Source organism: Annulohypoxylon truncatum (assembly GCF_022578515.1).
Source record: "Annulohypoxylon truncatum strain CBS 140777 unplaced genomic scaffold F4807scaffold_18, whole genome shotgun sequence".
In the NCBI taxonomy this organism is placed as follows: Eukaryota; Fungi; Ascomycota; class Sordariomycetes; order Xylariales; family Hypoxylaceae; genus Annulohypoxylon; species Annulohypoxylon truncatum.
This window is the reverse complement of record NW_025953804.1, coordinates 469,194-481,824: the sequence shown is the minus strand read 5'-3', so window position 1 is coordinate 481,824 and position 12,631 is coordinate 469,194. Positions and strand designations below refer to the sequence as shown.

Below are 12,631 nucleotides of genomic sequence, written 5' to 3'. Positions count from 1 at the left end.
GACTATCCTAAGCGTAAAGTGCGTGTGGTGATAATTCTATAGGTAGACAAGTGAAATACTGTGATGGTAGAACTAGCTTCTGCTTAGTGGTCGTTGTCCACAGTCATCTAGGTGGAACTGTACCCTTTCCGCTACAGGGCAGCCATTGCCCTCTTGCCCATAGTCCAGAACCAGCCCCAAGCGCCAAGGGTAGCGGTAAGGCCTGTATAAATGATCATGGGCCCGTACTGCGTAGCATATCCCGAGAAGTCCTGGGCCTTCAAGCGATTGACCTCAAGCAGGGCGCCACCGACAGGCCCGCTCAGGACGAAACCGAGACCCCGACCGCCGAGAAGCATGCCGAAGATCAGACCGGTATCGGCGGCGCCGTCGCGGCTCTGCAGCTCGCGCTGGATGCCGGACCAGGTGGAACTGAAGCCGCCGGCGAAGAAGCCGTACAACAGGGTGAAGACGACGAGGACGGCGACCTGGTGGCCGCCGAGGCCCCACAGGAGGACGACGGGCAGGGCGCTGCCGATGCTGGAGATCAGGATGACGGTGGTGGCGGCCAGGCCGGTGTCGTTGAGGAGCCCGATCAGCAGGGACCCGGGGACGGAGGCGAGCGAGATCAGGGCGAGGAAGACGGGCCCGGTTACGGAGGGGAAGCCCAGGGCGTTGGCGTAGGAGGCCAGGTAGGTGCTCGGCATCAGGTACCCCATCGACTGCAGGACGTTGCCGAATTGCAGGATCCAGAAGGTCGGGTTCCGCGCGAAGGCGAAGGATACGGTGCCCGCGGGTCGGCCGCCGCGCGTGGGCGAGGACTCGGTCGTGTTGGTCTCGCTGTTGCTGGTGGTTGCGGCGGTATTAGTGGGAGTAGTAGGAGTAGTAGGGATAGGAGGTCGGTCACGCATAAGGAACAGCGGCGGGATCGTCAGAATGGCGGAGGCTACAGCGTAGGCGCGCAGCGTGGTCCCGACGCCGTACCGGTTCAGCAGGGCGCTCGTCAGGAACGGCATGCCGGCGCCGGCGCCGCTCTTGCCGCTCCACATGGCGCCGTACGCCAAGCCCTTGCGCGCGCGGAACCACTCGTCCAGGTACAGCGACGTGGGGCTGAACAGGAGCCCGCACCCGACGGCGTGCAGCACGCCTTGCGTGGCGATGAGCCAGCCCGCCGAGGTCGCGAACGAGGACGCCGTCAGGCACCCCGTGGTCAGGACTAGCCCGGCGCGCAGGAACCACTGCCGCAGGTGCGCGTACTTGGTTAGCAGCGTGAAGGTGATGGGCATCATGAGGTACAGGATGCCCGTCTGCGTCGTGCCGATGCTGGCGATGGTGCCCGGAGAGTTCGGGCCTAGGATCGATGGGTGCGTGTAGTAGTACTCCTGGAAGATGCCGAAGGCGAGCGAGTACCCCCATATCGGCGCCTGGATCAGCACGCACCCTGCTAGTACCAGGTACGCGGCTTTGCTGTGCTCGAGGGCGACGGACGGGGATTGGGAAGGGGTGGACGGGGATGGGGCTTCGACTTCGAGGATGTCTATTGGTGTTGGCGTGTTGGTGTTGTTGTCTTCTTCCGCCGTCGTGGGAAGCCGACCTGCCTCCGCTTCGGACGGGTATGGTGGTTTTTCTGTCTGAGCAGTCATGGCTTTGAGGATTACACTATACACTTTACTCTTGCGCAGGATACAATCAAGGGGAAACGAAGCTATAAGGAAGGATGTACGTAGTATTTGAATTTTATATACGTAGGTCTCAACTCTTGAGACCCTGATTACCATGACGGCAAGGGTACCTACCCACTTACACACATTGTGAGCAATAGAGCTTTTCCTATTTTCATACTCCAACAAGCGAACGGGAAGTTTCCAATTGGACACATATTGCCGACGCCTTATGCTCTTGCGGATGATGCTATAGATCTGCGCCGGGAACCAATCGCGCTATCGTATTTTCTCCGACATCGCGATCTTCCTTGCAACTTTGAGTTTGCGGCCATGTGAGATTGATCGAATATGGTAACTTGACTCGTATCAACGGAGAGCTGAATGATGGAGATGTGCGTATTGTGATTGGTTGAAGATGAGGAAAACCGGGAATTACATTAGAAGGGCGCGAAAGCCCCTGATTGTGCCGTCTACGGGCATGAACATTGAAAGAAGTTATTCAGAGAAAGAATTACGGCGGCACAATTGGACGACTTATAAGAAAGGTACCGGTGTACATGATTGCACTTTGGCAGCTGCTGGCGTGTGTTGTCAGATGACAGATTCCTGATGTCAGGCACCGACAGGGGTCATAGCTTTGACCAATTAAGATATCTAAATAATAAATGTTCACGTCGCAAATTCACGAACTCTCCAAAATCAACGAGAAAGCAACAACAAAAGTCCCACGTCTTTCTCGTTGCCTTTTCGTCAAATCATTCCTTCTGACCACCACACTTTCGAGTTCGTCCTTACCACAAATACCATCGCCATGGCGGAAGAAATGGAAATGGACGAGCCCGGCTCTCCCCAGACCCAGGCCAAGGTCAGCGATATGCAAACCCACACCAAGGCCACAGCCGTGCGATCGATCGAGGGTTGGATCATCATGGTTACCAACGTCCACGAGGAAGCCGACGAGGAGACCGTTCACGACAAGTTTGCCGACTTTGGTGAGATTAAGAACCTCCACCTGAACTTGGACCGTCGAAGCGGTTACGTCAAGGTAATTATTCTATCTTCATCCCTCCACCCCTCCGCCCCCCATTCTCCCTACTGCTATTGATAGCCAACGCTAACCATCGTGCTCAATACAGGGCTACGCCCTTATCGAATACGCCACTTTGGACGAGGCTCGAGCCGCCATCGATGGCGCTCACCAGTCTAAGCTGCTAGACCAGGCTATCAGCGTCGACTTTGCGTTTGTACGACCACCTCCGGGTAAGGGCAATAGGGGACCTCGACAATCGCATCGTGGACGGGGCCGTAGCAGAAGCCGCAGCCCAGAGGGCAACAAGGATGGCGACATAGAGTGATGGGAGAACTATGAAAGCCTCACGATGTTTGGATCATAAGTGACCTTTAGTCACGTACTGGCCTTAGCCGATATGTCGCCAGAATAACAAGACATGTCGGCATGCGAATCGTGTTCACATAGGTATGTACTCGGTGTTTATCCTCTATCAGAGCTCTTTGCTAATGTATTATCTAGTCATTCGATGTGAACCTCCAGTGAGCATCTGTGCCTGATATGAGGTTGGTACTGGCTAGGTGTATGGCCATGTACCATTTGCTGGACTAACAAGAAGTTGGAATTGTGGACATGGGAGTTCTATCATGTACACATTCAAGTCACCCATCTTCTTTGTATGCAGAATGTCCTCGGTTTCGCTTTTGAGCTGTGTTAATATGGCCTGGCACAAATTCAAATCATGAATTACATGACAAAGAACTCAGTCTCTTGAATTACCCAGTCAGAGTGATTTGAAGATTGAAGCACAACTAATTAGAGGTGTCTTCTAGCCTGAACGCCAACCCATGCCCACAGTAAGCCACCATAACGCATGCCTTTATAGGCCCCATTAATTATTATATTTTCATCCAACGTTTTATGTATTATGTATAGGTACTGCATTGAGATTTATCTAAATCACCAGCATAGCTGCTGCTACGGCCCCCACCATGACGATACCAGGTTCGAGGCACCCTGCCGCGCCCTCAGGTGCGCTGGTAGACGAAGCGGCCGTGACGGCAACCGTGACGTGCGACGCCAGCGCGCTCGTGGCAGCTGCTACTTCGGTCGAGTTTGGGTGATCGTCCCATCTATCGCAGAGGTCGTCTAGTTTTCCGCCGACATCTAATACACGGGTTAGAACAGGGGTCGACAAGGTCGACTTATATCGAAAGAGCTAGTAGACAGGGGGTACTTACTTAAGCTAGATGCGTTCTGGCAGTTATCAGATAGACAACCGCCCATTTTTATGTTGATATCGACCTGCTTCCCACATATGCAGTTGAAGTCGGTTGTCTTGCAGTTGTTGGCGCTGACGCTGCTGGCGAAGCAGGGTAGGGCGCAGTCTGGAAAGTCGTCGACGAGCTCGGTGAGGTTATCTTCTGCCATTGCGATGGCGGCGAGGAGGGAGAGGAATAACAGGTGAAATTGCATTTTGGTAGGTGAGGGATGTACCAATGGGAAGGATAGGGCTGGTTAGATGATTGTTATGGATAGCTTGAAGAGTTCCCTGGCAAATAACCGAGCACGAAGCGAGAACCGAGATACTTCGTTTGGGAGTATGATCTTATATATGTGTGCTCTTTCACATGGGACTTTTACTACGACATACTCAACTATGGATCTGTATTTACATGAAAGGCATTAATCAACATGGCCAAGCTTTTTCTTCGTTCTCTACCTGCGACTTTCCAAGCTGTATTAGTCGGAAATGATACGATGTCAGCGTGTTGAGAACCATGATCCCAATGGCCTACCGGCTCTCTAGACGAGGTAACTAGCTTGGAGGGCCATCCACCACTTGAGCACGTAGCGAACATTCGTAACGTAGATTCTAATGGGTTGTATGTATGTGAGCAGAAGAACGTACATATACGAGAAGAATTGGGGCGGTTGCCGTTTTTAGGAGCTTCCTCTTAGCGACGTGGCAATAATTCTCCGCAGTGGGTTGGATCTCTAAACTTGCTTCTGGTACATATGCCTTTGGTGGCAGAACTTGGTCCCTGCAGATTTACCATCGGAAAATATGTTTACCATGACATCATGTGCCCTTCGTGTGTCGCATAGCTTGTTTTTGCCCCCTCTTCGGCTTTCGTTTTACATTTCAGGTTCTAGGTAAAATAATCATTGGATTCAAAAGCAATAAGTACCTTCTTGTCAATTGGTATTGGACTGAGAAGTCTCGGAAGAAAAAGCAATAGTACGAAGTACTAGAAGCAAAACGAAGGGAGGGATGGCGTACGCTAGCACGGACCCTCGGACCATGATGGGGATATCGCGGTCGAGAGACGCGACCTATGTCGTGACTTGGTCAACTAATCCAGTCTGACAAAGGCTACTGAGTTTTTCGTCCTATCTTCAAAGGAAGATTCACAATTGAGACCAACATACTACATCAAACCATCCGCGCCTCTCTCAGAATAATAATTCGATATGGAGAAAGAGAAAAGGGCTAAGAAGATGCGAGAGAACTTTGAAGAAGAAAAGATCAACGAATTGCAGTTCCATAAGCGCCAGATGGAGGAAGTTCGGGCGGTATATGAGGCCCTCAAGGAGAAGGAGAAGAGTGGTAGTGGTCCTCCCATTGCCCTTCTCGAGGACACAGAATATGTGGCCAACTTGAAGAAAGCCGGCAAAAAGGTGCCTCCCCATATGATGTCCAAGGCCAAGACGTTCAACCTTTATTGCGCGGATTACGTAGAGAACTGCTACCATGACGACACAGGTAGTTATTGGAGGTACGTCGAGTTTTACGAAGATCGATCCGGGATCGATATTATGAAAGGCGCCAAAAATCCAAAAGGCTGTACATGGAAGGGCAAGGCGAACGGGCACGTCTACGTCAACTGTGATGATCAATTCGACTTTTCGACTCTCCTCGCCCCTGATCGCGCCAGCACAAGGGTTTATTGGTCTGATCTGTACAAAGACAAGCACCAAGTCGGCATCCAATTCATCGGGCAGGATTATGTGAGGATGACAGTTAGCCGAGATGCCATCGAGGCAACAGAACGTGACCCCCTACCAGCCTCTTGTCCTGCGGTTTTCGAGTTCATGGGGATCAACCGCAACAAGCCCAGTCTGAAGGCCCAGGAAGAGGAGCAGAAGCAGAGGAGAATCGCACGGCACTCTTCGAGGAGGAGTACGCTCGATTCGTACCGCGGTTATTATTGACGTTAGTTATCGAGTTGAGGTCTGGTTGGTTCGGTAACTTGGATGGTAATCGTGATATAGCTTATATAGCTTGACAGGAACCTGATGAGATAGCTTCTACTCCAGGTAATAAACAAACGGGTTGTGCCTTAAGAATGAATGAATATAATCCTGCGTGGTAACACTTATCCGATATTGCTTTTTTTGAATATCCTAATATCCCGAATTACATAATCCATATCAATATCCCTGCTCGTTCCTGCATAAGTGACGTCGCGCCCGAGTCCGGGGAACCGCGTCGTCATTTCGGAGTCTAGCCCAACCTTGTCCTTGTCCAAATCCTCATCCGTTACCAACCATTTACCCACCTACACTAAATCTCGGATGGCATAATTAATCAGGATGGCCTTCCTCATCGGCAACGTCGAGCCATCGCTTCAACGCCTCGCTGTCCCCGCCGTCTGCCTCCTCATCGCCTTCGAATCCTACACACCGCAATGGCTCTTCGCAAACGCCCCGGACCTGGCCCCGGGCCCACTCACCCCCACCGAGAACTACATCTTCAACGGTCTGATCTTATGTCTATGGTACACGTACTATAAAGCCTGCACCGTCGATCCCGGCCGATACGTCTTCCCGTCGAGCATAAAGAAGAAGCGTAAGGAGAAAGCCATCAGTTCGGATGCGGAAGAAGAAGCCGAGGAAATGGGAAGAGAGATAGGTGTGGGTGTAGGAGCGGGAAGAACACAGATCCGCCGCTGGTGCAAGAAATGCAGCGCCCCGAAACCCCCGCGCGCACACCACTGCCGCACATGCAAGTGCTGCGTCCCCAAGATGGACCATCACTGCCCATGGACCGGCAACTGCGTGTCATTGCAGACCTTCCCGCACTTCCTGCGCTTCCTCGCCTTCACCAACTTCTCCCTCTGGACGCTTCTCTACCACCTCTTCCAGCGCTTCCTCGGCCTCTACGAGTCGCGCCACCTGCCCGCGTACCTGGGCCCGACATTACACCAACTGGCCTGGCTGACGGTCCTCACGATCGTGTCCGGGATGACGAGCCTGGCGCTGGGGATCCTGCTGATCTCGACGGTGAAGGGCTGGGTGTTCAATACGACTATGATAGAGAGCTGGGAGATTGAGCGCCACGAGGCGACGCTCGAGCGCAGGTACGCGAGTTCCGACGGCGAGGGCTCGTGGTGGGCGGCTGGTGAGCGGGCTCCTGGCGGGGACCGCGACGCCCCGCACTTGGCTGTCGATCCTGTCGAGTTCCCGTACGATATCGGGATCTTCGCTAACATGGCCGCGGCTATGGGCACCCGCAACCCGCTCCTATGGTTCTTTCCCTTTGCGGGCGGTCCGACTGTCGCCCCGTACCCGTACTCAGACACCGCTGGTGTGGACTCGGGTAGTGGTAGCAGTAACGCACGCACGGGCTGGGAGTACGAAGAAAACGGGCTGAACGACCGCGAGGGCCTCTGGCCCCCTGCTGACCCCGACAAGATCCGCAACGCGAAGGTCTGGCGCCAGCGCCAGCGCGAGGCGGACCAAGCGCTGGAGCTGGAGCGCCTGCGCGGCGCGAGTAACCCCGAAGTCGACAGGGAGGCGTTCCGGCGCCGCCAAGAGCGCGACTTGCGCCGATGGGAGGCGTCGCGGTCGCGTATCCTAGACGAGCTAGAGGAGGTGCCGCCGGGGGATCGTCATGATGAGTACGATTTCGTGGATGAGGCGTACGGCCGTGGTCATCAGAGCATGGGTGCAGCGGTTGTAGTGGAAGAGGGGAAGTCCGGCTGGGTGAACGCGGATGGTGAGCACTTGGGCGATTACGGCGTAGACTCGGACGCGGAGTTTGATGAGCCGGCTGCTGTACAACAACAGCAGCAGCAACAGCCGCATTACTCGCAGGCTAAAATACGGTATATGGATGAGGAAGAGATCCCGCTTTACGAGCTGATTCAAAGAAAGAAAGGAGCGCGTAAGGAGTTGTTGTCGTAAGGGACATAGGTATCAATCACATGGCGGCACGAAAATTACGCATAATCTAATAATTTTTCATCAACTTATTCTTCTCTCCTGTTGCTCTGCTCTGCTATGCTCTGCTCATCTTTCTAAACACCGTAAGCGTTCTACTATATCATATGTATAAGGCGGCTATATCTCTGTCCCGCATCCCTCCATCACCGTCTCTGGCTGTGTCTACCTAACCTAACACGAATCCGGGATGTTGTCGTAGGAATCGATTCCGTTCCGAATTCTTTGCCACGCGGATTCTAAAGAGGCTCGTGGATTCGTAATTGTGTTTGTATGGATCGTATTGGAATGGAAAAGCTCGTTCCGCTACTAATTAACCCCCTTCCCACCCACTTACCAACCTCCGTCTTCCGCGATGCGATCTGGATGATACCTATCCTATGTTCAAAAAACTTCCTCTCTCTCGAAGCGCTTTACAACCACACTATAACAACGAAACAGTTAGCCTCCATACCTAGTTTGTTAGTACCTAGGTATGTATCTATCTAAGACAGGCCGCTCTCTCTCTCTCTCCTCTACCAATCATCATCGTCCTCCCTCTTCTGCATAGCGTTCTTCCTCGCCAACAGCGCGTCGGCCAGGGATCCTGCAAGCGTCGGCGTCGTGCTGCGGCTGCTATCCGAGCCGCCGTTTGCGTTGAGGCTCATCCCCGAGTCGCGCGGGTGCGGGGGCGCCGCCGGTTTCCTACCCGCGGTGGGACGTTTGGCCGGGGGCTGTGGAGGCGTGGGCTTGTTACGCGCCGCCGTGCCGTTCTGGCTGGGCGGAGGTGGTGGTGCTCTCGGAGCCGGCGCTGGTGCCGGGGGCGGAGGGGCCGCGGCTTGTTCTTCGACGTACGCCGCAGGGACCCACGCTTGGCCCTTAGGGTTCTTTGCTAGCCACCAGCCTGCGATTTCTGATTAGCGACTTCTCGTTATGGCCTTGTATGAAGTATGTACTCACCGTTATTCTCCTTCTGGACGATCTCGATGATGTCGCCGGCCTTCACAGAGAGCTCGTTCTCTCGCTGTCCGGCGAAGTCGTAGAGGACCTTGGCGGTTATCTTGCCCTTTGCTGGAGGCGCGGCCGGTGGTGGCGGAGGGGGTGCGCGGACAGATGATGTCGAGCCCTGGTTGCGGGTGTGGCTGGAAATGCTACTGCTGGTGACACTACTCACGACACTGCTAGTGACAGAAGAAGTAGGGGTTGGGACTGGTCTTGGGGTTTGGATAGCGGCTGGGCCACGCTTGGTGGTGCTTGGACGGGCGTGCGTAATTCGAGACGGCCTGCCACCGGGTCCACCGGGCTTGATAAGTTTGCCCCGCGTAATCGGTCGAGGCGGCACCGGCTTGCCCTTTGGTGTCGGCTTAGATACCGACGACGGGGACTCTCCAGGCTGCGTATGGATGGCTCCACTCTTGTAGAAATCCACACTCTGCTGCGAATCCTTTAGGACCTTGACGATTTGCATCTTTCCAGGCTTCTTAGCATATTCTATTGAGTCGGCGATCTTGAGGTTGAAGCCACCCGGCATTGCCCGTTGCATTTGCGTGAAAAGTTCTGTCTTCAGAACGCAGTTTAGTAATGGATCGGGCTCTTGTGGCGACCCAACTCCTAATGAGAACCAGTCGTCGCGACTTGTTGAAGTTCCAATGAATTTGATAGCCCCTAGGGGCATTTGGCGTTCGACTATTATCTGGACTTGGTGGTTGACTAATGCTTGTGCCACAACGTAGAACTTGCTGTTAGTCACAATAATTGTCCGAGGGCTCGGTTTACTTGATCTACCAAACTTGGCTTCTAGGATTTCACCACGGCAGGAGAAGAGGGCCTTTTCGTTGCTCGACAATTGTACCGCATTTCGTATTTGGGACCCGGGCCCATTCAATGCGTTGATTCCCAGATAATCTCCTAAGAAACGCCGAGAACCCAAAAGACTGAATCGCCTACGCTCTTTTCTCCCACCAAGGACCTTATGGCCTTGGTCTCGCAGTTGCAGATATTCGGCACCTGTTCTCTTCTTCCGCCAGAATCTTTGAATTCGGGTTGCAGATTCGGCACGGTAAGCCAGGTACGCCCTCCACATTCGTTGGATACGGGTAGCCATGTTGTGCCAGTATCGGTCTCGCATCGTCTCCAGAGCAAACAACGTTTCCGGTGATTTGATAAAAGCTTTTGTGACACCTAGTTGCCATTCTTCTTTGGGAATACTAGTGTCTTTCAAGATCTGTTTTACCGCAGCTTCTTCGGTCCCTGACCAGGTATATTCGCCTGCATAGGACGTAGCAGGGGACAGTAAGAAGAATCGTTCGACAAACTTTTCGAACGATTGACGGTAGGCAAAACCGGCACGTCGAATCCTGACGTTCTCTTGCAGACCAAGATACTTGATCTGATGCAGAACGTTGGGTACGTTATACTCAGTAGGTGATTTGTTCTCGTTGGGCTTAATTGTTCGGATATACGATGGCTGGCACTTCATGAGAGTCTCTACGAGGGCGTTCGCAGATGTTCGGATCCTATCACCTGCTGTTGGAGGTTGCTTGCGGTTATCTTGGTCCACCGAGTGGGGGAACAGGGTGTGGATGAATCGGTTCGAACTCTGCTGGAACAAATTTTGAACACCCTTTAGAAGTTGATCTTTATTCTTATCCGTGATTCCGTCGACGGTGTAACTAACATCGCCGGCGTAGTGCTTGATAATGAAACTTCCTTGGCGGGGAGTGAGGTGGGCGTTCGACATGCCGTTGATACTCTGCATGAAGGTACGATCGCAAGCAGCGGGGTCGGCGTGAGCTGTCTTGGTAGCATCCTTCAAAGCAGAGAATATACCAGGAGGCCTGATTTGTTCGATGAGGTCGCACACAACCTTGTTATCAAAATACTTGATGGGCGTCCATTGAATTTGTTCCCGCGCGTATTCTTCTTGTTCGGCCTTAAGGGTGAGCTGGATGAAAATCTGCTGGAGCTTCTCGTTCACGTAATTAATACAGAGTTGCTCGAAGCTGTTCTTTTCGAAGATTTCGAAGCCATAAATATCCAAAATTCCGATGTTGTTAGCCGTTGCCTGCCGTGCGCGCAGGGATTGGTTAATTCTTCCAACAATCCAATCAAAAAGGTTATAATAGATAGCCATGGCAAGCGCATCTTTGGTCGCGTTTGCCTGGGCTGCGTTGGCCGGCGACTCGATTACCTCGCCACTTCTCGGAGTTAGGATTCGAATAGTGATGCCTTTAATAAGCTCAGCGGGCTGGACCTCGAGCAAGTATGCGAGGAAGTCCACGACGGACTGATCCGCCACGGCAGCATATCCGTCGTCCCCCTCGACGAAGTGGATGTTTCCGGTCCACAAGATGGCGGCTAGCATGCGGAATACCTCGTCCTGCTCACCTTGTGAGAGGCCGATGATCTTCATGGCATCTAGAGTATCCCGAAAGTCGGCTAGATCGTCTATACCATCAACATTGAAACATTTTGACCGACTAAGGTAGGCATATGTTTCTGGTTTCTGGATGCCAAAGGTGGACCGATAATGTTCAGAGGCCCCCTTGGCGAACTGGTAGAAGATGTGGAAATTGCGCTCATTGGTGATCTGACCAACTACTCGCGTCTTTTCCAGTAGATAATTTGTGATATCTGCTCCTACGGGCTCCCCGTTGGTATTGAAGTGTATTTGCAAATACTTCCCAAAACGAGACGAGTTGTTGTTCCTCAACGTCTTCGCATTTCCAAACGACTCGAGAAGCGGGTTGGTTGCCAGCACCATGTCTTTGATCTGCTTGATCTCTCCGCTCTCGCCGCCTGATACGTTTGCGATATATTGCATGATCCGCTTGGCGGCCTCGGTCTTGCCAGCTCCTGACTCTCCCGAGATGATGACACATTGGTTGTCATGATACGCCTTCATGTTATAGTACGACGACTCGGCGATCGCAAAGACATGGGGAGGCATCTCTAATCGGTTCTTGCCCTTGTAGGATTCGAGGACTTGGTCGGTGTAGATACCGAGGTCCCTAAAGGGGTTAACGGAAACCAAGACATGGCCAATATACGTATAGATCTCGCGGCCCTCGAATCGCTTCTTCAGGTTTTCGTTTATTGCTTCATTTGATACTTTGCTAAGTAGGGTCAGGTCGGAAACTCCTATCTCCTTCTTCTTGCTCGTTTCGAATGTGGCTTTCTTAGGTCTAGCACCTCCATCATGCGCCCCCGCGCCGCCACCGCGGGATGCCCCGCCAGATTTGTCCTTCGGTCGTCTACTTATACCCTACGATCGCACACACGAAAAGATTAGTATGGAGGCGTTGGTTTGGCCGGTGCATAGAATCTCACCATGTTGGGCTCGCATGAATAGGACGGACAAGGTTAGGATCTACCGACAGACGCAGACCGGGATAGGGAGGAAATAGCAGGCAGATTATCTTCTTTCAGCCGATTATATACGTTCTATAATGATTCGGAGTGTATAGCAATCTAGGGAGGAGGAGTTCTCTGGAATTTGCGCAAACGCTGGTGAGAAATTGTTAGAAATGCATGTGCGAAGATCGACTTTGTATTTCCTAATATTCGGCAGCCTTGAAGGAGGCACCGATGCACCGTTTGGCACCCGCCATTTAGCGCTAATAGTCACTGGGCATCTGTAGCCTGCGACGTAATGCAATGGGGCTGGGTAACGTGGCAGACGTGGCTGGGGCCTGGTGCCAAGCTCCAAATTCAATTTAACTTTCAATGAACGACCCCACTAAACATATGGATACTATGCCATATGACGCCAACA

At 52.8% G+C, this 12,631-nt stretch overlaps 6 protein-coding genes across 6 annotated transcripts; 3 read left to right on the top strand and 3 right to left on the bottom strand.

Annotated features, from left to right (window-relative positions):
* On the bottom strand, nucleotides 1-2,128 carry F4807DRAFT_427811 (MFS general substrate transporter). Its single transcript, XM_047998205.1, has one exon. It carries the CDS (start codon nucleotides 1,755-1,757, stop codon nucleotides 132-134), a length of 1,626 nt encoding a protein of 541 aa, XP_047853791.1. The 5' UTR covers nucleotides 1,758-2,128; the 3' UTR covers nucleotides 1-131.
* Nucleotides 2,129-2,132: 4 nt separating this feature from the next.
* F4807DRAFT_102142 (RNA-binding domain-containing protein) lies at nucleotides 2,133-3,402 on the top strand. The gene is made up of 3 exons (XM_047992647.1): nucleotides 2,133-2,688; nucleotides 2,780-3,120; nucleotides 3,175-3,402. Exons 1-2 carry the CDS (start codon nucleotides 2,455-2,457, stop codon nucleotides 2,996-2,998), a joined length of 453 nt encoding a protein of 150 aa, XP_047853790.1. The 5' UTR covers nucleotides 2,133-2,454; the 3' UTR covers nucleotides 2,999-3,120; nucleotides 3,175-3,402.
* Nucleotides 3,403-3,607: 205 nt separating this feature from the next.
* Nucleotides 3,608-4,128, bottom strand: F4807DRAFT_460960 (uncharacterized protein; the record flags this gene model as incomplete). The annotated part of the gene is made up of 2 exons (XM_048001608.1): nucleotides 3,608-3,819; nucleotides 3,894-4,128. The coding sequence occupies 2 exons, from the start codon at nucleotides 4,126-4,128 to the stop codon at nucleotides 3,608-3,610; spliced, it is 447 nt and encodes a 148-aa protein (XP_047853789.1).
* Nucleotides 4,129-5,003: 875 nt separating this feature from the next.
* On the top strand, nucleotides 5,004-5,899 carry F4807DRAFT_102138 (uncharacterized protein). The gene has a single exon (XM_047992646.1). It carries the CDS (start codon nucleotides 5,128-5,130, stop codon nucleotides 5,866-5,868), a length of 741 nt encoding a protein of 246 aa, XP_047853788.1. The 5' UTR covers nucleotides 5,004-5,127; the 3' UTR covers nucleotides 5,869-5,899.
* Nucleotides 5,900-6,082: 183 nt separating this feature from the next.
* On the top strand, nucleotides 6,083-7,883 carry F4807DRAFT_427808 (zf-DHHC-domain-containing protein). The gene has a single exon (XM_047998204.1). The coding sequence runs from the start codon at nucleotides 6,250-6,252 to the stop codon at nucleotides 7,840-7,842; it is 1,593 nt and encodes a 530-aa protein (XP_047853787.1). The 5' UTR covers nucleotides 6,083-6,249; the 3' UTR covers nucleotides 7,843-7,883.
* F4807DRAFT_427807 (P-loop containing nucleoside triphosphate hydrolase protein) lies at nucleotides 7,884-12,423 on the bottom strand. The gene is made up of 3 exons (XM_047998203.1): nucleotides 12,187-12,423; nucleotides 8,818-12,121; nucleotides 7,884-8,761 (listed from the first exon to the last, which is right to left on the bottom strand). The coding sequence occupies exons 1-3, from the start codon at nucleotides 12,187-12,189 to the stop codon at nucleotides 8,394-8,396; spliced, it is 3,675 nt and encodes a 1,224-aa protein (XP_047853786.1). The 5' UTR covers nucleotides 12,190-12,423; the 3' UTR covers nucleotides 7,884-8,393.
* Between the last annotated feature and the right edge of the window lie 208 nt (nucleotides 12,424-12,631).